Source organism: Mustela erminea, chromosome 7 (genome assembly GCF_009829155.1).
Source record: "Mustela erminea isolate mMusErm1 chromosome 7, mMusErm1.Pri, whole genome shotgun sequence".
NCBI classification, from domain to species: Eukaryota; Metazoa; Chordata; class Mammalia; order Carnivora; family Mustelidae; genus Mustela; species Mustela erminea.
Genome location: NC_045620.1, coordinates 35,651,965 through 35,677,973, shown reverse-complemented (window position 1 = coordinate 35,677,973; position 26,009 = coordinate 35,651,965). Strand labels below are relative to the sequence as shown.

The following is a 26,009-nucleotide window of genomic DNA, read 5'->3' as shown; positions in this document are numbered from 1 at the left end:
GAGTTAAGCCTCTACCTTTGGCTCAGGTCATGATCTCATGGTCCTAGTATTGAACCCTGTGTCGGGCTCTCTGCTAAGTGGGGAGACTGCTTCCCCCCTCTCTCTATGCCTGCCTCTCTGCCTACTTGTGATCTCTCCGTCAGATAAAAATAAAATATTTAAAGAAAAAAAATAGACAGTGGGCAAGATGTGGCCCTAATGTGGCAAGATGGGCTCTAATTTGCCTACCACCATAAAGGTCCAATCCATCCTTTCCTTAGAGGTTGCAAAATGATGCTGTTCAAATTGCATCATTCCTTCTCCACTTACGAGCTAGAACAACTCCCCTCATCAGCTATTCATTTATCCCTCAAAGTGCATTTATCAGGAAAAGCAAGATAACTGCTTTATTTTCTCCCAGTTTTTATAAAAGTGAGTTAGTGCCCTAACAGCAATGAGGGTTTTGGGGTTTAATGACAATATGAATTCATGAGTCTGCAAATTATTTGAATTATCTCAAGGTATTACTATCAGTATTTTCAAGACTCAAATTGTACCGTTTTGGATGCCCTCCAAGTTGACTCCTGTTTCTGTTTTTTTCCTGTGGTCTTTGATATGACCCAAGTATATTTAATGGCCAAAAACTCCTCAGTTCATCTTGTGTATTTCTTGCCTCAGACATAGAATCAGCCATTTCTCCAAGGAAACCTGGTTCCTGTTAAGAGAAATTTTAGCTGTTTATATTTCTTTAACTCATAACTTACAGTGAGTATCTAAATTTAGAATACAGTCATGTAAGTTTTACTATTATTTTAATTAAGTTAAGCATGCCTGCAAAGGCCCATCTGCCAGACCTTTGTATCCAGGAAGTCAGAGTCGTTCATGTGATGGTAGCCTTTGGAACTCTGGGTCACAGTGTTAGGAAAAAGAGTTTTAATAGGTCTAAACTGACACTTCCAGACATATTTATAAGCCAGCCCAGTGTTTGGTTTATTTCTTTTCTTTCATTTGTACCTTGTTTTGTCTGGATCTAGACCCATAAGTCAGCAAGTTTTGACATCCTAAAAATGATTTGGGAGTCACCAGCACTTTCGATGATTGCTTCCTTTCTCATTTTATAGAGAGATTAGCCAAAAGATGTGGTGACTGGTCTCACTACCACAGACTGTTAGAGGTGCCAGCTTAACATTCCATTTTTGAAAAGTTGCATGTCACTGTTACATATTAAAAAAGACTTTTTTTTTTTAACTGGAGAAATAATTTTCTTGATCACAATTTCTATTACGATTTGTGGCTTGTGTGGGTGTGTGTTGAACATGTAAAGTAAGTATGGAAGTCACTGCACTTAAGGTTTCATTTAAATATATCTCAGATTTTGCTGAATATAAAATAACCACAGAAATAATATTTAATTACCTAGCTGTTCCTGGCATAAGATGAAGGATTATTTTCCTCGTCTTATAAAAAAGGTGACTATAGATTTATTGCAGAGAGAAAACTAGCCCTCATTGCTTTCTCTTTATTTGGTCCCAGTTGCCATGGTTATAGTCCTTTAACTGGAGAGTAGTGGTAACCAAAATAACATTTCTAATAACACTCCTTCCCTCTCTTCACCTGTTCTTTGCATATCTTCCATCACCTTTTTGGTCTGTATCACACTATGCCATAGTCTACTTCAGGTCATACTGCAGTCTGGTGGTCACTTAGTTTTATTTATGCTAAATACTGTCCAAGGAATTAGCATAATTATCATATTCCTGAAAATAATTATTGGCTGAACTTTTACCTTTAAAGCACCTAAACTCAACAAATAAGATCCATGACCTGAGTTTTTAAATTTTTTCCACACATTATTAACATGTCAGGACTTTGTGCCTCAAGGCACACTATTTATTTAAAACCATGTTAAGAAAGTTAGTACAAGAGCACTTGTTACAACATTTTATGGTATTTAGACCTTTTGAGATCAAATTACAAATCAGATACTATTTTTCTCTTTGTCAAATAGCATATCCCCTGATTTTTGTATTTACAAAGTCTTGTAGAGGATTCAGTTTTAGGACATTAAAACTGACAATCATTGATTGACAGACTAAAACTATAGAAAATTACTTTGAAATCAGCCAAACATTGGAAACATGATTTTGACAGTGTGCTGTGCAGAATTATACAGCTAGAGATGGCCTACACGATACGGAGTGTGTCTATAGTAGGGAAACTAACAGTTCTTTTAACTCATAATTATTTACCAGCAGGATTTGATGTATGTGTATCTTTTGTTCAGACCTACGGTTTCCAAGTAAACCAAAGTTATGGAAGAAAACATTAAATCTTGATGTAAGAGAATAAAAACATTTGGGATCTTTTTTTTAAGACTCAGTGTTTTATAATGAGTTTTATAATATAGCATTTCTTTTCTAGAAGCATATCATATTCAAATAACTGTACTGTAAGCTTTCTAGCTATGTTGTTCTGCATTCCAAAATCATTCAAATATCAGTACTTTTTCTTGGAGGGATTCATTGAAGAATAAAGGAATGACTGTTTAGTCTAAGTGGATTTACATTTCTCATTTTGTGGAGGCTTGTGCCAGTTGGTAATTCCTTTTTCTAAAGAGGGAGCAGAGCATCAAAATACTAAACTGCATTCTATTAAATGTTTTGGACTTACTTCTCTAAAATGTTTTTTCCTTTATTTCTTATAGAAAGAAGCATCTTTGAATCTGAGCTTGACATTGAAAGAGGAGATGAAAAACATCAGCTGGATTAGAAAGAACTGGCTCCTCATAGCTGGAGTGTCTTTCATAGGCGTCCACCTTGGAACATACTTTATACAGAGGGCTGCAAAGCAATCTGTAAAATCTCAGTCTACAGGCAAACAAGAGAGTATTAAAGAATGAAGTAAAAATAAATATTTGGAACTAAATTACTAATATGTCATTAAATCATTACATGCTAATTAGCTTCATAAACTAGGAGCTAATTAATCTTATAGCCACAGTGCTGCATATTCAAGACTTTCATTCCTGAAGAATAATTTTTTTTTCCTAAGTGTCAAGACCCATGACAATGCAATAAATAGAAAAATATGGTTAACAAAATAAAAACTGTCTTCACCACTTAATCACCTAGAGTAAGATGTCTCGTTTAGAAGCTAAAAAGCCATCTTTGTGTAAAAGTGAACCACTGACAAGTGAGAAAGTCAGGGCCACACTTTGTGTCTTGAAAGGAATCCTGACATCGAGCTATGGCCCGTCGGGGAGGCTGAAGCAGGTGCACAATGGCCTTGGAGGCTGCGTGTGCACCACCTCACAGTCGTCAGCCCTGCTCTCTAACCTTCCCGTCACCCATCCCATTTTAAAGATCCTGACAACATCCACGAAGAATCATGTGTCGTGCTTCAGTGACTGTGGCTTATTCACAGCCATTCTTTGCTGCAATCTGATTGAAAATGTTCAGAGAACAGGCTTGACACCCACCACTGTTATTAAATTAAACCAGCATCTTTTGCGCCTCTGCACCAATTACCTCAAGTCTGAGTCCTGTGGTTGTCGAATTCCAGTTGACTTTAGCAGTCCTCAGACCCTCCTCTGTTTGGTGCGCAGTATAGTAACAAGTAAGCCCGCCTGTATGCTCACCAGAGAGGAAACAGACCATATCAGTGCTTTGGTTCTGAAAGCCTTTTTGCTCACAATTCCAGAAAACACCAAAGACCGCCTCATTTTAGGAAAGAGTATAATTGTGCCTTTAAAGGGTCACAGAGTTCTAGATTCTACTGTATTCCCTGGAATACTTATAGAAGTGTCAGAAGTTCAACTGATGAAGATCTTACCCATCAAAAAATCAAATGCCTTCAAGGTGGCACTCTTTTGTGCTTCTTTATCTGGAGATCTCTCTGATACTGGAGAAGGAACTGTGGTGGTCAGTTCTGGGGTCTCTCTTGAAAATGCAGTCCTGGAGCAGTTGCTTAACCTAGGAAGGCAGCTAGTTAGTGATCATGTAGACCTTGTCATGTGCCAAAAAGTTATACACCCATCTTTGAAACAGTTTCTCAGTATGCACCAGGTAATTGCCATTGATAGAGTTGGAGTGGCTCTGATGGAACCCCTGAGTAAAGTGACAGGTAAAAAGCACCTTCAGCTTTTGCCCCTCACAGTTAATAAATCAACAGTCTTTTTTGAGTGGAGACATTCTTGGTGTGTGTCACTGTTAACATCCTGAAAAGTTTTAGAAGCTGCCAACCTCACAACATGTGTATCATTTCTGCCCGCAAAGTTGGCTTCTCAAAAATATATCCATTAATGTTCATTTATTTAAAATTGAGTGATTATGGCAATTTCTATTTTCCAGCCCCAGAAAGGACTACAGAGTCTGTTATAATCTAAAAACATTAACCCCCACAAATATCTTAGATTATTGAGAAATTTAGCAGCTTCATAATCCTAAACTCTTATACTTTATACACAAAATCCTTCTACTTGAATTTTACAAGTAGAAATGACATATTCAGAAGGTAATTTTGCAACTAAAATATCCTTTTCTTCACTTCTCTACTTCTTCACTACTGTACTGCCTAAATAGTAATTCCTAATTAGGGGTAGGTAGGTGGGTGGATGTGTGCGTGCACACATGCACCCTAGCTTTAAATATCCCAGATATTTCCAGCTGAGCTTGAGAATCAGGATTTGTCTTTTATTTTTAGCACTGACAACAGGCCTAGTTGACAGTTAGGTGCTCTAAAAGGCTTATTGAATTGACTAATATTTGGTAAGATACAGAATTGTAACGGACAAGAAATATACTGTATTTTACAAGTTAAAATCAGACCTAAGGTTGATATTCACCTATTACAGCCAAGGAAACATGATAATGTAAAGAGTTTGTGATTTGAGCCACTTTTCAATATCCTTTTGATTGCACTTTTGTATCAGTCATTCCATTCTGATCAATTACTAGGTTTATCAGACTTAAGCCATTGTTACAGTTCACCATTTTTAGTCTTATTATAAATAATCAAATAGTAGTATGTATGCCAGTACTGAATACCTAATACCTGGGTTACTGCCCTATTTCTGTAAGGCTGTCCCATGATTGCCAAAGTGGAAATTATTAAGAAATAATGGAAACAGTTCTATGGAACTCCTTGTTGATGTTCTACATCGCACCCATAGTTTTAAATATTTACTGGTTTTTTCATGACTTTTCCAGCTGTGAATATTGGGTATTACAGTTTTTAAAATGTGAAACAGTGCCTGGGTGGCTCAGTCGGTGAAGCATCCACATCCAACTCTTGATTTCAGCTCAGGTCATGATCTCAGAGTTGGATTGAGTGCCACATCAGGCTCCTGCTGGGAATGCAGCCTGCTTAAGAGTCAGTCTCTCCCTCTCTAAAAAATTCAAAAGGTGAAAGATTTTGTCATGGAAACAATAGTTTGAAGTGGGCATTGGGTTTCTATAGCCCCACAATTCTTGCTTATCCCACATATAACTAGAACATGGTATAAATAGCCAGAGCTTTAGTCCTGGATCTTGGGAGCAGTGACCTTTTGAGATAAAAAGGAAGGGGAAAAAACAACTATACCAAGCCCGCGGCTTAGGTAAACTATGTTTTCCACCCTCCCTACTGTATCTAGATTAATCTCCTTTCTTCCCCTTTCAGACAAAATTCCTCTCGATTAGTCTGAATTAAGTAGTGGGATTATTGTGCATGGGCCACTGGTGTGTTTGAAGCTTGGCGTGGTGTACAGAGCATTGAACATTTGATTTGCTTTGTCTCCCTATGGGGAGGCCTGCCCTGAAAAGTTAAATGATATGAATGACTTGCTTCATGTCCAGGAGCTCATAAACAGTAGAGCAAGAGCCTATCACTACAACAGATTGTCTGTTGCGTCCAGGTGAAGTGACACATTGTTTTATTTTTCCAATCCTTAAATTTCAGATTACTCAGGTACTCCTTATTCTTTGAGGCTTCAAGAAGAAAAGAAGGATAGTCAAAGAAGTTTAATCGTTCAGTGATTATTTTCTGGGTTCTTGCAAATTTTTTAAGCTCCCAGAAAAAGAATGCACATTTTTGTGTGCCTTTTTCTGGAGAGTACAAAATAGCTCCTAACAGATGTTCAAAGAAGTCTGTAAACCAAAAGAACCTCTGCTTTGCTTTATTTCTGTATCATCTTAATAGCAGAATACTACTTAATTTACAGGTCTTAGAAGCATCTTGTTATTTATTCTGTATTTCATGTGTTAAAGTATATGCATGTGGGACTTTTATTATTGGCTTGGAATCAGTTTTAAATGACTGCATTTTCCATCTTTACTCATACGTTTTGTGTTTTCTGAACTTTAAAAAACAGGAACACAACCTATTGGTTCCCTAGGCTCAATATCTCCTAGTAGTTACGGAAGTGTGAAAGATTTGTGCCCAGCAAAATTTGGCTTCAAACATTTTCTTCATCTAATTCCTAATGAAGCAACTATCTGCAGCTTGCTGCTCTGCAACAGAAATGACACTGCCTGGGATGAGCTGAAGGTAGGTCACAGACTCAATTCCATTATTTAGGGGCTGAAGCTGGGATTGAATAGTAGGACAGAAATGATAGGGTTTTTTTCGCGGAAGTGATCTCTGTTTTTTTGTTTTTCCTAACTTTCCCAGGTGATTTGGAAAGCAAAAACAACAAAAATGAGAGTTAAAGTCACAAGTAAGCTGATTTACTTGCCTATGATATTACAAAAGACTTGGCGAGTGCTACCAGTATATTTCTAGTATCTACACAAGATCTAAAGGTCCTTGACATGTGACCTTTTCTTAGCAATTAACATGAACTATGTACTTTTTGATGCTAACGTGTATGAATAATTCACTGAAAAAGTGAGCTTCCTAGCCATACCCAGCATCCACCTCTTGGTAGAGTTTGTCATCTTCTACCCGCAATAACACATGCAACTTATATATTATAAGAGAAGTGATAACCTATGGGTATTGATCACAAACTTAAAGGTTCATCTATACTCAAGGATATACCCTTGGTAAGTGTGAAAGGTTTCTTGTATTTTTCGTTCTATTACTACCGGGTTGTCGCTGTTATTAATTCCATAGCAACTTGAAAGAAATTCTAAAGCATGTATATAGCTAATTTATTTAGACTCAAATCTTTTTTTTTTAGTAGAAATACTAAACCTTGCAGCAAACCTTGCTGACCCAGTTATTTTGAGGCCATCCATTTGTGAATCTTAGTTTGAAGAGCTAAGTGCATAAGAGAGATGCTATTAATCTGGTTCATGGAAACAAACATCTGGCTAAAATATTTTTCTTTAATCTCTATTCTTTATTATTCCAAAATGTATCCATTATATTACAAACTTGGCAACACAGGTTTTGTTCTTTTGTCATTAAAATCCAGCTCTTTTAGTCTGCTATCTAAGTTCCCTTGAAAACATGGTTATATTTCTTTGTGAAACTGAGGGCAATGTCTGATTCTGATGATTCGTCTCTTCTTTAGCTCACGTGTCAAACTGCACTGCACGTTTTGCAGTTAACAATCAAGGAACCATGTGTTTTGTTGGGAGGCGGCTGTACTGAAACTCATTTGGCAGCATATATCAGACACAAGGTAGGTTACATGGACCTTCTCAGAAGATCTGAATTCTCAGCGACATTTGTTTTATGAGATAATAAACCAAATCATGATACCCTGGGGCTACTAGTCTCATGCAAATTTTATATTTCAAAACACGTGAGAAAAATAACACTTGCAAATATAAGGTAATATCTCTATCACAATGATTATTGTTAATCCATCCTCTCACCAAATAACGACATTCTTTGACTATTGTTGAAATACTGCATATTGAAATGAGCATTCCGTTAATGGAGGTTGTATTAGAGATTTCAACTGCTGTGGTATAATCATAATTGATAGTCATAGTGAAAGTGTTAAGATTCTACACAATACTTCAGTACCTTCTGGACTATCAAGAGAAGACTTAGTTTCATTTAATAATGCATTCCAAGTATTAGATTCTATTATAATTTTAAATTGGTATCTATTTATAAGTTCTGTCAAATAGAATGTTTTTTATTCATGTAGGAAACTATATCTTGATAATAGGTAAATTTAGTGCATTATAGTTCTGATTAATTATTTCATAAATACTGACCTACTTTATTTGAAAATGGATACAAAAAGGTTTGTGTTTTCCAGATATTTGCAGTTGATTCTTTGGTCAGGATTGTTCCCAAAGAGACTACAGGGGGCGTCTGAGTGGCTCAGTCAGTTGAGCATCTGACCCTTAACCTCGCTCAGGTCTTGATCTCAGAGTTGTGAGTTCAAGCCCTACACTTAACTTTAAAAATGAAAAAGAGAGACTGCAGAGCTTCCAGTGACCGACTAGGATTAAAGAAAAAGTAAACATTTTTTCACAGAAGGAAACAGAAACCCTGTTTCCCAAAAAGATTTAAAATCTGTTTGATGATAAAGCCCATTCATGAAAAGTTATCAGAGTATACATTACGAAAACCAAAATCAGTGCCTATGTATTGATGCTGAATGCCAATAATGTAGTCTGCAAATAGAATTAAGTAAACTGGAAAAGTTTTTTGGAGGAGGACTGTTTTTTGAGTAGGATTTTGAAGAAACAATACTGCATTGAAAATATGGGAAAAGAACATACAGTATAGATGGTCTCATCTGGTTCACACCTCCTGGGCAGAAAAAAAAAGCAGCCACTGCTTTGGAATAGTTTGGATATGGGTTTTAACTACCATTCAGTTATTAACTTGCTAATATGTTACTTTTTCTATCATGAAATTGCTAGGAGCAACTTCTTTATTTTTATTTTATTTATTTTTATTTTTAAATACTCCATTTATTTATTTGAGAGAGAGAGAAAGAGAATACAGAGGGAAAAGCTGACTCCCTGCTGACCAAAGAGCTCTATGTGGGGCTCAGTCCCAGGACACTGAGATTATGACCTGAGCCATAATGCTTAACTAACTGAGCCACCCAGGTGCCCCAGGAGAAACTTTTTCAGAATGGTGAAACCAAAAAAATGTTTAAAATTATATTAGTTTTTCCTTAATTAAAAGAGAATTATTTATTTTTAAAACATTGACATGAAAATTACACTTGTCCCTACATGGCTTTCGTCTTAATAATTATGCGTGTTCTAATTTTAAACAAATCTCAAACACTTTGCCAACTATAAATAAGTATTTCACTTGAACATTAGCTTTCAGGAACCTCCTCCTGTGTGTATAAAAACCTTTGATATATGCATTATGTCTTGTCCATCATATATTGAGGGAGCACAACTGGGCAGTCATTCAGAGGAAGCTGATGATGGGGTTTATTCTGATACGATGACTAGCATATATTTATCCTTTATTTATACTATAATACTATTCTGATTAAGGAATAATAGCCTGGCCAGCTGATCCATACTTGGCTATTAGCATTTTGTTGAACCCTGAAGGAAACTGAACATAAATAGTAACTTGATGATAAGGGTCTGATCAAGTATTTTATTTTTGAGAAACTTTTTTGTAATATTGCTCTGTATGTGTTTTCAATGGTTTTATTACTCTTTAGACTTGTAACGAGCCAGAAAGCATTCTCAGAGATGATGGATGTACTCAAACAGAACTTCAGCTGCTCACTGAAGCATTCTGCCGTGCATTAGAATCTGTCGCTGGCTCTTTAGAACATGATGGAGGTGAAGTTCTTACCGACATGAAGTATGGACACTGTTGGTCCAGTCAGGCAGAGTCTCCCTCTGTTGTTAACTGGCCAGATTGGCTTTCCAGGTGTGGCTGTGGGCTATGCAATAGCCAGGAAGAACTCCGCTGGTCGTTCTTAAAGGCTACTCAGCATCCCATCGCACCACAAACCTGCCTTCCACATGAAGCTACAGGCTCATCCAACAGCCTGACCTTGGACTGTTTCACTGCTAAGCTTAGTGGCCTGCAGGTGGCTGTGGAGACAGCCAATTTGATTTTGGATCTTTCATATGTCATTGAGGATAAAAACTGATAGCACAGCATGTTTATATTATAGACAAACAAAAAATCTAGTCAGGCGTCAGTTAAGAAAAAATATTGAGTGTATTTTTTTCTCTCCCCATATTCTGCTTATCTGGATAGATTATTCATAAAATTACAGAGATACTTACATATGGGGGAAAAGTATGATTCTTAAGTAGAAATACCATAAAATATTAAAAATATGAAGCATTATTATTAAAGATATTAGAGTATCTTAGGGTTTCCACAGAATGTCACTGTATGTTTTTATGAATTTTTATTGTTATTTTGCCATCACTCAAGAATCTGCAGAAATTTAAAAATTTCCCAATTTATAAAAAAAAAATTTACTAATCTATGCTCTGATTTGGATATACTTAGTATACTTTTTAGTAGTTATTAAACATGTTTAAAGTGTAAAATTAGATTCCAGAGTATCACAAAGCACCTAATATATATTGCTCAATCAAGAGAAGTGCTCAATCAAACTACACATCTAGTAAAATTTCGATGTTCTTTACCTGAGGCCCTATCATTCAAAGGTTAAGTAACTGATTTTGAACCTGACCTACCTATAATTTTTAGTTTTTCTCACAGTTCTTCATTTGTGTTATTTTGAAGAAATGTGTGATTAGGAAAAAAAATTACTTACATAGTAACAAAGCAGATAGAGAAAAGAAGTGGAAAAGTTATTTCTCTAGTTCACTCAGTAGTGTAAAAAAGAAACCAAAACAGCTCTCATAGTCAAAGTAGAGACACTGATGTTTCATCAAAGAATGTAATTTGAATGTTATGCAAATGCAATCAATATATCAATAAATTGAAGAAGAAATACAGAATGCAGCTTGAGGAATACATATGGGGCTATAGCAGATGCTGTATTAAACCTTAGGAAAATGTTTTGAAAATTTTAGGAAAATTAAATGATGTGTAAGAGTCTGTGATCAGATCTATAGCCATGATAGAAGGAGATAGAATTTTTAAGCAATTCCCTCCAATATTCTTGTAATGCAAAAGAATTTTTACCCAGAGCCAAAGAAAAAAAATCCAATACAAACTCACAAGGAATGCAATATATATTGAAAACTCAGCTGCACTTCATGCTTCATAAAATAACTGCTCTTAAACCTTACTTCTTTTATTATTAGAGTCAAATAGAAGGGCAGTGTGGTAGGCAGCCTATAAGAGGCCACCAGTGACTCCTCCCTTACTCCTGGTTTTCACACCCTTGCATAATCCCCTCCCTTCCCAAGGTTGTAGAGACTGGATGTAGAGACGCCTCTGAGTCTCCATTCCCCGCCTTGTGAATAGGAATGTCTTACTGCAGTACTCCTATGCCTGCTTTATTATTGTATGTTGGGCGTGGTAGGCAGATGACTTGTCCCATTAGCTTCTTGGGTCTATCAGTGGAGAGGAGGTCCAGAAGCTGCACTTAAAGAAAAGCCTCACCCACCCTGACTTGGTTCCAGTGATAAGATTCCTGACTCCAGGCTGACATTGTAATGCAATGAGACTTCTGGGAAAATGGGGAATATGGGAATGTATTTTGCATGCTTATGGGCAGCCTCTAAGAAGGCTCCCTGATCTCATTTCCCGGTAATGCATCCTTAGGGTGTGCATGGGACATAATGACTGGCTTTTAATGTATATACAGCAGAAGTGGTGGGGTGTCACATTGTAAAAAGATGGTCTTCTCTGGATCTCTCACTCACTCACCCTAATGGGGACCACCTGCCAGGTTGGAAACCAACTATCAAGAGGCCCACATAGCAAGAGACTGAGAACGACTTCCAGCCAACAGCCCACAAGGAACTAACTCCTACTGACAACCACAAGAGTGATTTTAGAAGCATAGCCTCTTTAGCTGAGCCTCAAAAGTAGCCCCCACCACTGCAGTCACTCAAGAAGCCCCGAAGCAAAGAACGTAGCTAAATTACTCCCGGATTGATTCCTGACCCACAAAATTTGAAAGATAATAAATCTTTAATCAAGTTTTGGATGTAATTTTTTATGCATCAATAGACATAATAAAGGCAAGAACAAACGCTTATTTATAATTACATACTGAAAACTCGGTCACACAATGGAAAAAAGCATTCTTAATACCATGCCTCTGCATTTCCACCACCCCTCCAAACATAAAGGCAGCGTTCTTTATCATACATGTTCACTGTGGGGTTTTTACATTCACATACAAAAGCCTGTCACATGGGTGGCTCAGCCGGTTAAGTATCCGACTCTAGGACTCAGCTCAGGTCATGACCTCACACTTGTGAGAGAGGCTCTGTGCTCAGTGTGGAGTCAGCTTCAGATTCTCCCTCTCCCTATCCTCCCTCACCCCAATAAGTAAATAAAATCTTAAAAGAGAGAGAAAGAAAGAAAAGAAAAGAAAATAGATTGATTAAGAAAGCATGTCACATGGAAGTATAATTCTCCTGGGTCTCTTTGGCTTTCTACTGCATTTCCAAGTTACTCCACAAAGGGACACCACAGTCAATCTCTCTAATTGATCTTAGAGGCTGAGTGTCTACTTCCCATGACAGCCATTAGCTCTGTCATTTTTAGCTTTGCCATAAAATTCAGTTACAGACCTTGGTGAAACATCAGTGCTCTCATTTTTTAATATGTCATAAATCTTCTGAAATACTCTCATAAAGTCATTTTCCAAAGTTGTGTACAATCCTTAGTAGAAAATACTGTAAGTCATTTTTTAAAAACCCCACTTCCTTAATTGTTCAACGAAATCATCATTCAAACTCAGATGGTAAAACAAGAGATAAAAGTTCTTTTTTTTTTTTTTTAAGATTTTATTTAGAGAGAGCACGAGGGAGCAAGGTGAGGGGGAGAGGGAGAATCCCAAGCAGACTCTTCACTGAGTGTCGAGCTGACACACAGCGGAATCCCACGACCCTGAGGCCATCAACTGAGCTGAAATCAAGAGTCAGATGCTTAACCAACTACACGACCCAGGCACCCTGAGATGAAAATTCTTGACGAAAATAATTTCAGAGGAACTCATTTTGACAGAAATAAATGACAAGAAAAAACAGCAACCAAGTTAAGCCTCAGGCACTGCTTCGTGACTTAAAATAAAACTGAGGTCTAAATATTGCATTACGAGGTTCCTCAGGAGACAGAACAGGAACCTGATAGTTACAGAAAAGGAAAGGGAGAGTAATGCACAAGAGAATGAAGTCAGTGACAGCTCCTCACTCTTATGGTACTTACAGGACAGGCAACATTCAGGTTTATTGAGCCATAAGTGTCCAACGGGATTAGCATCTTATTAATCAAAAGAGGTTAGGATTTTGGCAGCAAAGAAAAAATTGGAAAAGTAAAGCAAATGAAAAGAGTCTTTTAAGTCAAAATACTTATTTGGTCTTATAAACATCCCATTCCTTAATTCTTCCATTTGTACTATATTTTTAAAATCTTTACATTATTAGTGTAAATCAACCATAACAGTGAAGTATTTTACTCAAGATACGTAAATTAGTATCTTTTATTATCCTTGTGTCCTTGAACTCACTCAGTTTGTATAATCAAAGCTAGTAAGGCATTCACATGATAGTAGAGAAAACTTAAATACCTCTGTAAGATCCATCATATCCTGTATTCATCACAATGGTGAACAGTTCTTTGGACAACTTTAAAGTAATATTGTTTACAGTCACATAAACTATGCAGGTTATTATGTAAGAGCATCATGTACAAAAATCTCTTACAGGCCCTGTATGCAGGCCTTGTCAAACATCCAATTAGTTAGCTTATTCATTCCTTTCTAATAATCTTAGGGGAAACAGCCAAGGAGACAAAATATCTCTTAACGGGGTCCTATTTCAGCTGTCTAAATAAATCTGTCTCTTAATCTGGAGGAAAAGGCAAGTGTGAACCTCTGGTGTCTTTATAATATTTTGTATCATGTAGTTAAATGTTTCCACTTAACAACTATGGTATCCCATAGTCCTTGGAAATTTTTGACCCTTACCTACAAAAGTTGAATTTAAATTTTATCTAAACCCAATGTAAGCCTGTATCTTTAGATTGCAAGAAAATTTATATACTTCATTATTAAGGCTATAGTAACACTCAGAAAACAGGCCGCAGCCCCCGAAAATGCAGGTATGTGCTATGCCATTACCTGCAATAAATTGTGACTTTAGAGGGAAATGAAATAACTTGATAATTTCCTATTAAGAAATCACACTGAGGGCACCTGGAAGGTTCAGTCAGCACAGGTCATGATCCCAGGATCCCGGGATTGAGTCCTACATCGGGCTCCCTGTTCAGTGGGGAGGGGAGTCTGCTTCTCCCACTCCTGCTCTCCCTGCTGGTGCTCTCTATGTCTCTGTCTCTCTGTCAAATAAATAAATAAAAATCTTAAAAAAAAAATCACACTGAGAAAATATTTATAATGAACATCCTATTTTAGCCCTGTTGCTTTTGTTTGACATGTTTTGAGAAGTATTAATTAACCTCTTTTTGTTCGCCAGATACAACAGTCGGTGGTATTAGAGGTTTTAAAAAAAAAGATTTGTTCACAGTCCCTGACCTCATGGAACTGATCACCTAGCCCGTGAGATATTTTTTAAATACTCTTTTTCTTTCTTAAAAAGCAATTGCATAAAATTATTTCATAATCATTCAAATTATTCATAAACATTATGTGGTAATAGAAAATTAGGAAAGTATGCGAGACACACACACACAAGGAAAATAAAATCCAATGTCATCCCACTACCCAGAAATAACCACTGTTTACATTTCCTGTGCATCTTTTCAGTTTGTTTCATATATATACTTTTCCAAAATGTGATCATGTAGTATGTTATTTTTTTTTTTAAATATTTTATTTATTTATTTGAGAGAGAGACAGAGAGAACATGAGCAAGGAGAAGGTCAAAGGGAGAAGCAGACTTCCCATGGAGCTGGGAGCCTGATGTGGGACTCGATCCTGGGACTCCAGGATCGTGACCTGAGCCGAAGGCAGTCATCCAACCAACTGAGCCACCCAGGTGCCCCAGTATGTTATTTTATAATGTTCCTTTTACCTAGTACGATGTACGAACATCATAAACAGGTACAATCACTACATATCCTCCTATTACAGCATTTTTAATTTCTTTTTTTTTTTAAGATTTTATTTGTTTATTTGACAGACAGAGATCACAAGTAGACAGAGAGGCAGGCAGAGAGAGAGAGAGGGAAGCAGGCTCCCTGCTGAGCAGAGAGCCCAATGTGGGACTCGATCCCAGGACCCTGAGATCATGACCTGAGCCGAAGGCAGCGGCTTAACCCACTGAGCCACCCAGGTGCCCGCATTTTTAATTTCTAAGGAAATTTCTATTGTAGAGATTCTACCATAATTTAGTCACTGAGCTTTTATTTGTATACTTTCAGGCTGTTTTAATTTTTGTACCAGTATAAGCAAAACCTCAGTGAACATCTTGTATATATCCTTTTCCCATATTCTGATTATTTTCTCAGGATAAATAAACAGAATTAAGATTTCTGGGCCCAAATATTTATTTAAAATGGAAAGACCATCAATGTACATTGTCTTCATTATTAAGTCTTCCAGAAATGTTGCATCAACATACTCTGACCACAGTGTGTGGAACTGCCCATTTTCCTGAACTTTGGCCAACACTACTTATTTTTTTGCCAATTTAATAAATGAAAATTGACTTCTTTTAGTAATCTGCATTTTTAAAATTATTAATGAGGTAAACACTTTGTAAACATTATTGGCCAATGTCTTCCTTCTGTAGTCAAATTTTTCTTAATAGGCCTTCCATGGTTTCTATCAGTAAGTTTGTCTTTCACATATATATTTATATTTTTTCATACACATTATTAAAAATATGTACACATCAGAAGGTACATTTTTTAAAGCAAATGCATTGCCTTTCTTCATGGTCTCAGTATTCTAACTAGCTCCATAGGTCCAAGCTTTTAATGGTACAGTCTGGTACACTTCTATTGATTTATAATGCATAAACAGCAGTAAAACACCTATGAAGTGTGAAGAATATAAAATACTACATAAACTCCTGTCTCTGCCTTTTGCCATCTAACCCTGTGACAAAACATCCGTGATATGGACTCTGTATGACTTGACTAGGGCAGCCGTAATCAATTACCACAAACTTGGTGGCCTACAACAACACAAATGCATTTTCTCACTGTTCTGGAGGCTCAGAAGTCTGAAATCAAGGTGTTGTAAGGGCTACACTGCCCACAGGGCAATGTGACCACGTTCTCCTCCAGTCTTCCTTGGACCAGATGGGGGTGTGCTGATTTGCCCCCATTCAGGCTGTAAACTGTGATGGAAGAGCCAAGCTCCACCACAGGAATGCATGCCCGCCACAGTTATACCCTCTGTACCCTGTGCCAACTGACCTCCCTTCCAGTCCCTCCATATAAGGTGACCATCATATGCTGGGATGTGTGACCTTGACAAACCAGAAAAAAAAAAGTCTCTTCATTTTAATGCTCATTTCAACAGCTATTTAGGCTCCAGGTGCTGTTCTAGGTTCTGAGAATAAATTGTCAAACAGAAGGTTCACAAAAAAACAAAATAACATCAGACTGCAAATCTGAAGGGTTCAGTTCTAGATGACTGCCCCCTCCCCACCATGACCCATTCTACTTCAGATGCCATTGGCAAAACCAGGATATCACCTTGCTTCTGACCTACCAGCTACAGAACAGATTCCAGTGATCCCTCCTTGGGTTCACTTAATTTGCTACAACAGCTCACAGAACTCAAAGAATTTATTAGGTCACCAGCTTTTTATAAAAACATGTAACTCAGGAACAGCCAGACAGAAGAGATGCATAGGGCAAGGTATAGGGAAATGGCCCAGAGCGTCAATATTCTGAGTTACTACTATCCCCAAATCCATGTGCTCACTAACCCAGAAGGCTTTTATGGAGGTTTCGTTACATAGGCCTGACTGATTAAATCATCGACTGGGGATGAGTGATTCAATCTTCAGCTCCTTTCTCCAGCCCACGTGTCAGAGAGGGGGACTGAAAATTCCACACCTAAATTTTTGGTTGGTTCTCCTGGCAATGAGCCTCCATCCTGAGGGAGAGTCCAAAAGCTACACCATTAACATAACAAAAGACACATTACCTCTCACCGCTTAGAAAACAAGAGTTTTACGAGCTCCGTGCCAGGCATGGGACAGAGACCAAATATATTTCTTAGTGTAAATCATCAGTATCACAGTCCATCAGAGAAGTGAGGTCACAGGGCAAACAGCTACTCCCAAAACTGGAGACAGATACAGAGAATCACAGTTTATCAGAGGAGAAACCCACAATCAGAAACCACCGCTGGAATGAGTGCCAAGGTGGGAGAACTGGAAGTGTTATTAATGAATTGTTGTCGCCTCAATATGGACAAGTCTGAGAAATAAAAACTGGGGGGGAGGGGGGTGCTGATGGGGGGCGGCACCTAGGTGGTTCAGTAGGTTAAACCTCCACGTTAGGCTCAAGGTCCTGAGATGGAGCCCCGCATCAGGCTCTCTGTTCAGTGGGGAGCCTGTTTCCGTCTCTCTCTCTCTGCCTGTCTCTATTTGTGATCTCTCTGTCAAATAAATAAAATCTTTTTTAAAAATTATTTAAAAAAATTAAAAACAAACAAAAAAGCTACAGGTGGACCGAGTCATAGGGGAAGTCACACTTCCATGGGTTTTAAACCTCGCCCCATTCCAGAGCTCTACTCGGTATCAACATTGAATAACAAAGAAAAATCCCCTTGTGTTTTCAACAGGCAGAGGGGAAAAGGAACCACGTGGAAACCATTCTTCTTAACAAGCCCTGCTCTCAGGAGAAATTAATTTACCAATGCCTGATAACCTTAAAAATAAAATTGCCAATTATTTTACTAGCAAATGGGCTAGGAAATAGTGAAGAATTGCATTCTTCTGGGACATGTCAGCCACATACTAAAACCAGGCAAAACCACAGGCCAGGAAGCCGAACAAAGCAAAGGAATGGTGTTTTATAGGAAGGGGAAATTGCAAAGACTGTTATAAACAAAAAGGCCATTGGAGTAAACTCGGAGTTTGAAGTATAATGGCTTTTCATTGGCTGAGTTGTGACAACTCTCATTGGCTGGGCTGTTGCCAGGGGAAGAAAGGAACCCTTCTTCCTCCTCCTGGGATAGTAAAGTAGCCTTGAAGTAGGATTGACTCGGAAGGTACAGCTCTTCCTGTTGGGTCTGCAACTGACAAGCTATAGCAGGTTGGGAGAGCGCCCCCTGCTGACCTCCCGACTCCATTCTAAACTAGGTTTCATGAATTGATTTTCAGTCTGTTTTATCAGACCTGCTGGGATATTATCAGAGGCACACCTACCTGAGTGAAGAGAAAATCTCCAGTCCCCTATGTCCTTCCAGGGAGAAGGGGAAATACACACCTCCAGCCCTCTCCAGCTGTCCTGTCTCACCTAAGGGGGAACAAAAAATCTTGGACGGGTCCAAGATGTCCTTCAGTAGATGAAGGACAAGAGAATACTATTCAGTGATAAAAAGGAATGAGCTTCCAAGTCATGAACAGATACAGAGGTAACTCAAATAAATGGTTGCGAGAGACTGGGAGGAATAAATAGGTAAAGTACAGTGGACTTTAGAGCAGTGAAACTACTTGGTACAATATTAAACTGGTGGATACATGTCATTATACATTTGTCAAAACCCATTAGTAAAAGAATGTTTTAAAGTTTCAATTGAGATAAGGCAAAATTACAAATTTATAAACTTGGTTGGAGTGGTTACAAGGATATTCAATCATTTGCTTAATTTAGAAGTCTTCATATGGGTTTAGTAACTTAACTGGGTATAATCTTATAATTTTCTTGGATTATGTCAGGGACTACACAATAGGCATATTTATTAAACCTCCCGGACAGTCTTGGTTTCCTAGAAACATAGAGAAATGTACTACATTTTACTTTTTATCAGTGTATCAGATACATCTATGAGTATGGAGTAGTGATTTCATTGCAAAGGAATTAAATATTCCCTGAAACTAAGAAAAATGCACTTAATTTGTATCAACAAATTACTAACATTTGATCTCAATAGTACTTAAAGTATTATCAAAACTGCTATTTTTTCATCTCTTTACTCCTATTAAAAATTGTTTTGGGCTACAAGAAATGAATAAATATATGTGAAATAAGTATGAATCTACAATTATATAAGCAACTTGAAAATTCTCAAGTTACTCATCAAAATTAAAGAACGTTTTAAAACTAAAACAAAATTTTTTCTATCAGTTTTTCAATATAAACTATCAGCCATTCTTATTTATTTTACTTAGGAATTTACTATGCAGGAACATCTTATTAAATTAGGCTATTCTTACATGATGATGTATAATGGAAAATTTTATCTTTATATTTATGGCACATGAAACCAAAGTCTTTACAACACAGATGAATTCAAGTTCTTGTTTAAATATTCTTTTTGCTTTTTATTGACCATTGTAAGAAATATCTTCATCATTTTTTATTATAAATTAAATCTTGATTATCTGCATGGATGAATCTCTCTTCTCATATTTGAATCCTTTCTGGTTTATTTTCATTGTAAGGCATTGACATAAATATTGGGCCTCTTCTATAGAAACAATTTCAAAATGGGAAATTAAATATAAAGCACTTGCAGTTGGTTTTCTGAGCCATGATTCTTACTCACTTAGAAACAGATTAAGTTTCTCCTCATTCTCTTAATGAAGAGCTATTGTTTGCTGACCATGTCAAGCCATTGTGCACATATCTGTCTGTCTAGTCTCATTTTTCTATTCATTTATTCATGACCTAGCACCATAGCTAGGGACACCATAGCAAGTACAAAAAGTCATTGCCCCTGTTCTGATTGAGCTTAAAATCTGAAAATCAGTCACATAAGGGTAAATTTAATTTGAGTTTTGTAGCAGAGTGATATAAGAGTATAATGGGAATCAGGAGAATTTTACCTAAGAGAAAGATGATTGCAATGAAATCTTAAGAAGTAGAGTTAATTAGGATAACGAAGAAATTAGATGATTCCAGGCAGAAAGAATAGCATATACAAAGGCCCTGTGGCAGAAGGAAACATCACATGTTTCAAAAGTTGAAAGATCACTGTTGCCAAAGCTTAGAAGGGAGGGCAAATGTTATGGAAGACCAGGCTGGGCCAAACTTTGTAAGCCATGATGAAGAGCTTGGAATTAATCCTAAAAGCAATGACAATCATGGCATTGTTTTGAGGTAGGAAATCAGCAGAGGGAAAAGTACTGAGTTTGAGGAGAAGAAACTAGTTAAGAAGTTATTCACCAGAATGGGGAAGAAATTATGGCAGATGGTGGTGGCACTATAGATGAGAGACACAGATGGACTCAAGAAAAATTCAACAGATAGACTCAGTGGGATTTGTGATGATTTAGATAATCACAAATGGACAGTTGGATGGTTAGAGATAATGCTCTGCTTTTAGTTTACCCGTCTTGATGACTGGTAGAGGAAAGGATTTGCAAGAGGGATAGTACATTATGTTTTGAACATAATGAGTCTAAATTGGTTTCTTGCTAATCAAGTGAAAAGAGTAAGGAGGCAATTAGATATACAGGTCAGGAGCTCAGAGAATGACTTTAGGGTAGAAATACAAATATATGAGTCATTTGCATATAGGTAGTTACTGAACCTGTTCATTGACTCATTATTTAATCACCCACATTTATTTATTCATTTTTTAAGGTTTATTTATTTGAGAGAGAGTGAGTGCAGGGAGGGACAGAGGGAGGGAGACAGAAGCAGAATCCCCACTTAGCACAGAGCCTGAGCCAGGGCTTAATTCCATCCTGAGATCATGACCTGAGCCAAAATCAAGAGTTGGATGCTCAACCAAATGAGCCACCCAGGCACCCCTTTCACCACACATTTAGTACACCTCTACTATGTGCAAGGCACTGTTCTAGGTTCTGGGATTCAACTGAATTTTAAAATCAGTTTGAGAAGTTCCCTGTAAGTCCTTTGGGACTTCAGTTGGGATTTCATTATTTATACATAATTGACATCCATGTAATATTTAGGCAGCGCAACCTGAAAAATGATATACATAGCTCTCTACTTAGAATTTACTTCTTTAATACTTTTATAATTGTTTCATTACGTGCCTTGCACGTTTCTATTTTTGGATTTATTCCTAGATTTTCTTTTAAAGATTTTATTTATTTATTTGAGAGAGAGAGCACAAACTGGGTGGGGGGGGCGCAAAGGGAGAGGGAGAAGCAAACTCCCTCCTGAACAGGGAGCCCTACCCCAACTAGATCCCAGGACTAAGAGATAATGAACTGAGCAAAAGGCAGATGTTTAACCAACTGAGCCACACAGCTGCCCCTATTCCTAGGTATTTTATTAGGGTTTTTTTTGTTGCTGTGCAAAGAATCTTGATGTCACATTTCTCAACTGATTATGACTGACCTATAGAAAGGGCATTGGTTTTTGTATGTTGGACATTTATTCTTTCCTTACTAAACTCCCTTAAAATCAGTTATTAGAGTTAATAAGTCAGAATCCCTTGGCTTTTGGAGCTAAACAGTTGTATAATCAGCAAATAATAACAGTTTTATTCCTTCTTTCTGATCTCACTGAATCAGCTAGGATTATGAGTACAATTTGAATAGTAAGAGGGATAGTTAGAACTTCTTTTAGTTTCTTTTGTTTTACAGATCTGTACCCTTTTCCAGTCTGTATGAAACATACCTTTCAAGATATAGAACCAAGAAATATGTCTTATGGTAATGTCCCCAAATGCTTGAATTTATATTGAAAATGAGCCATATATAAGATAATTTAATGTGTAGGCCCTACTGTCATTATTATGAAATTTGAAAATGTCAAGTTTTACTGTTTAAATGGATTTTCCCAAAAACTACTGATACAACATAGACTTGACGATTCCAAATAAGAAAGATCTTTTTGGTTTGAGATCTACATCCTAAAATATATTGAGCAAGCTTAGAAAATAGCAGGGATAACCAAGCCAAATTGGAACATATGTCTGAAAGGCTACAAAACCACTAGTCTTGCACAGTTAATGATGACCCTGGAACATGTGCTGTGAATAGCACTTTGCTTCCTGTTAATAATAGCTTGCCATCTAAATAGAATAATATAAAGTGTAATGAGTACTACTCTTAAGATAAATATTGCTTTTGTTTTCAGTGAAGTGGAAACTACTGCCTTTGTCTTTTTTTTTTTTTTAATTTCCAGTTGCTACAAAAAATAAATTTACCCAAAGGTATGTCCAACAGCCATTGCATAGCTCTGAATTCAGGATATAGTCAACTAGGCTGATGAAGAGCAAAGTTATCATTATTAATCTGCAAAACATTTGAGGGACCTAGGACTGTCAGATTTGCTTGCCAAATTGCATAATGTTTATGGACATTTAATGTCAAAGTGAATATAACTATGATGATTTTGACATGCCACTCTATAGATAAGAACAAGTTATTTACCTTTAGAAAAAAAATACACTTTTTAAAAAAAGTAGACTCCATGCCCAGTGCAGAACCCAACATGGGGCCTGAACTCATAACCCCAAGACCAAGACCTGAGCCAAGATTTAAAGTAAGACACTTAACCAACTGAGCCACCCAGACGTCCCCAGAAAAATATACTTTGTAAGAGGAAAACATTTAGACCAAATGGTCACTTAACAATATTTTCAGTTAAAATATATAGACTTTCAGGGGTGCCTGGGTGGCTCAGTGGGTTAAAGCCTCTGCTTTCGGCATGGATCGTGATCCTGGGTCCTGGGATCAAGCCCAGCATCAGGCTCTCTGCTCAGGGGGAAGCCTGCTCCCCTAACCCCTGCCACCTTTAGCTCTGCCTATCTGTGATCTCTCTCTGTCAAATAAATAAATAAAATCTTTTTAAAAAGTATACTTTCAAATTATGAAATGACTGAGACTACTCTCTGACTTCAACTAAACCACAGAGCAAACAGCTTTTGTTTTGTTGAATTATGCACATTCTCCTGCTATCAGAATTTTAGAAGTCCGATGTAACACTGCACACTCCCATATCACTTCATACATTTTGTTTTTTTAAAGATTTTATTTATTTATTTGACAGAGAGGAAGAGTACAACCAAGGGGAGCAGCAGAGGCAGAGGGAGAAGCAGGACTCGATCTCAGGACCCTGCAATCATGAACTGAGTGGAAAGCAGACACTTAACCCACTGAGCCACCCAGGCAACCTGTACTTCATTAATTTTAAACATATGTAAAAGATTGAAAATTTTAGATAATAGTTCAATTAAATCACTCTGTAATGTTTTCTTCCCAATTGCAAAGGAAAAAATTACTAAGAAGTATCAATTATGATTTTCTCTGGGTGATGGAATTATGAATGGCCCTATCCACTTTTCTGTTTTTTAGAAATAATTTATGTGAGTGTATACTACTTTAATAATAACAACGAACAATAATTCTTTAGAAGTTGATTCAGGGCAATAGGGAATACATTTGCTAGAGTAAAGTTTCCCAAGGCTAGGAGTTTTACGTAAGTTGTTGAGTTAGAAACAATCTTGTGCTCGGGGTGCCTAGATGGTTCAGTCTGTTAAGCATTCAACCCTTGATTTCAGTTCAGGTCATGTTGTCCATGTCATGGAATTGAGTCCCGCATTGAGCTCCATGCTGGAAGTGGAGCCTGCTTGGGATTCTGTCTCCCTTGCCCCTCCTATGCCCCTGACCTGGCTGTTTTGCTCTCAAAAAAAAAAAAAAAAAAAAGAAAGAAAGAAAGAAAAAGAAAAAAAAACCCAACACCTCCTCTGTCTGTTGAATAAACATAAATTAAAGAAAAGAAGAAATCTTGTGCTCAAATCTTGAACTGAGTCAAATCTTGAACTCCTCAGGTCTCTGTTTCCCCTGTCCCCATTCCCATAAGGTGAAACTTGACCGTACAGAAACAAAAACAGGATACAGGAGGATATGGGCAGAATAACTCTCCCAGTAGAATTTTTTTTTAAGATTTAATTAATTAATTAATTGATTAATGAAAGAGGATACATACACACATGGGGAGTGGGTGCGGAGCCCAACATGATATGGGACTAGATCATAGGACCTGAGATCATGACCTGAGCCAAAAGCAGCCACTTAACTGACTGAGCCACCCACGTGCCCCTCTCCTAATAGAATTTTTATCTAGTATTTCCAAAGTGGTTATAACACTTTATACTGCGAAAAGTAATAAAGGGAAACTGACTAGAGTGGGCTCAAGGTGCTAGAAAAGGAGGCTGGTAGGGGGAGACTTACGGCTCCATGTCAACTACCAGAATTGTCAATTACAGATCTCTAACAGAAGAACCTCAGCAGGAAAGAATCATCAACTACAGGTGCCAGCAGGGAAAGATGTACATTGCCTCTCCTACAAGAAATGGTCCATCCCTGCACCTCAGCCAATGACTAACTGTCATCAACCTGAACTCCTCTGGCTTTTCTCCAATGGACTTTTATTCAAAACAATCCTCCTCGATTTCCTCCTCCTTCAGAAACATTGCTCTGTTTTGTTTGCTGGACTTGCCTATGGTTTTGTTGAAGCTTGCGTGTGTGGATTGCAATTCTGTTACTCTCAAATAAACCCATTCTCTGCTGGTAAAATAACTGGTAGTTTTATCTGTAAGGTTAACAAAGCCTTGACAAGCAGGAATTGCTCACCCCGTCTCCCACCTCTTCACCTGGATTTGGACTGGTTGGCTGCTGCGATGTTCAAACCGCACTGCATCCCTAGGCTTCTCTTTCTCTCTCTCTCTCTCTTTTCTGTACCACTGCCTGTGCCTCTGCACATATACACACACCCCTACCCCTGTATCATGGAGAGTAAGCCCATTACATGAATGTTGAAGTCCAGACTCATTGCATTCATTTCCTTCATTCAGAAATCATTATACCTACTGTGTGCAAGATAGATGAACAAAGTACAGAGCAAAAAGGTACAAAGATAGTGCCTCAAAAGGCACCTGTCACGGGAGGGTCAGGCACTTAAATATCTGGTACAGGGGGACTTGAATGTCTCAGTGGGTTGAGTGGCTGCCTTTGGCTTGGGTCCTGATCCCAGGGTCCGGGGATTGAACCCTGTGTCAGGTTCCCTGCTCAATGGGGAGCTTTCTTCTCCCTCTCTGTCTCCCAGTCATGCTCGCTTTCTCTCTCTCTCAAATAAATCAACAAAAATAAATAAATGAATAAACATCTGGTGCAGTCACCCATGAGAAAAGTGTTGGTGAAGGCTTGGGATATGTGTCCATGACAGCTGTCGGAAAAAAGGAAACAAGACTCAGTTAAGGCAGGGTCACCCAGGAAATGCCGTTTGGGCTGAGCCTAGGAGGTAAACAAATAATTACCGGGCCAACTTCAGACAAAACACGTAGAGGATGGGGTTTCTCGTGGTTCATCCCCCTGGGTGTGTATTTCTGAGAACCCAGAAGTTCTAAACTAACATGACAGCTGCCCAGAGTTCAAGGATGGCGGGGTGGAAAAAGGAAGACAATGGAAAAATACATGAAAAAATGGTGGAGGAAACAAATATAAATATGGAAAGGTCTCAAAAAGAGAAAGAAACATTTATTTTTACTACTTTCTCTGGTCATAAAATCCAAAGACACAATCCAGAGTTGCAACTCTCTTTATGTCTCTCTAAACTGCACCAAAGTAGTAGATAGAAGAATTAAATAGCCAGCCTACTGTCCAGCAACCTGGTACAGCAGAAAGCAGTGGCTCTCAAACTCTGGCTGGCCTAGGAATCACCTGGAGAACTTGGTAGAGGTTCTCTGAGCCCCACACCCAATGATTCTGGTTCAGAAGGTCTGAGGTTCTGCATTTCACCTGCTGGCCCGCAAGCCACACAATGAATAGGAGTACAGAGAAATCGCACCTAGGGATGCAGTGCGGTTTGAACATAGGAGTACTGGAATAGGAGTACTGGAAAAATATGGAAATCAGGTCTAGAAACTA

At 37.8% G+C, this 26,009-nt stretch overlaps 1 protein-coding gene across 2 annotated transcripts; it reads left to right on the top strand.

Annotated features, from left to right (window-relative positions):
* The first annotated feature begins 659 nt into the window (after positions 1-659).
* On the top strand, positions 660-24,910 carry MKKS (McKusick-Kaufman syndrome). 2 transcript variants are annotated; one of them, XM_032351415.1, is made up of 5 exons: positions 660-744; positions 2,684-4,101; positions 6,329-6,504; positions 7,475-7,585; positions 24,350-24,910. In XM_032351415.1, exons 2-5 carry the CDS (start codon positions 3,117-3,119, stop codon positions 24,893-24,895), a joined length of 1,818 nt encoding a protein of 605 aa, XP_032207306.1. In that variant the 5' UTR covers positions 660-744; positions 2,684-3,116; the 3' UTR covers positions 24,896-24,910. The 2 variants fall into 2 exon arrangements, with proteins under 2 accessions (XP_032207306.1, XP_032207307.1); XM_032351416.1 differs by lacking the exon at positions 24,350-24,910 and adding an exon at positions 9,563-11,986.
* The last annotated feature ends 1,099 nt before the right edge of the window (positions 24,911-26,009 follow it).

Bases quoted from the DNA above. Each gene is read 5' to 3' on its own strand.
- MKKS (XM_032351415.1), top strand. From the start codon at position 3,117: ATGTCTCGTTTAGAAGCTAAAAAGCCATCTTTGTGTAAAAGTGAACCA. The intron at 4,102-6,328 runs GTAAAAAGCACC...TTTAAAAAACAG, and splicing joins ACCCCTGAGTAAAGTGACAG to GAACACAACCTATTGGTTCC. The intron at 7,586-24,349 runs GTAGGTTACATG...TGTCAATTACAG, and splicing joins CAGCATATATCAGACACAAG to ATCTCTAACAGAAGAACCTC.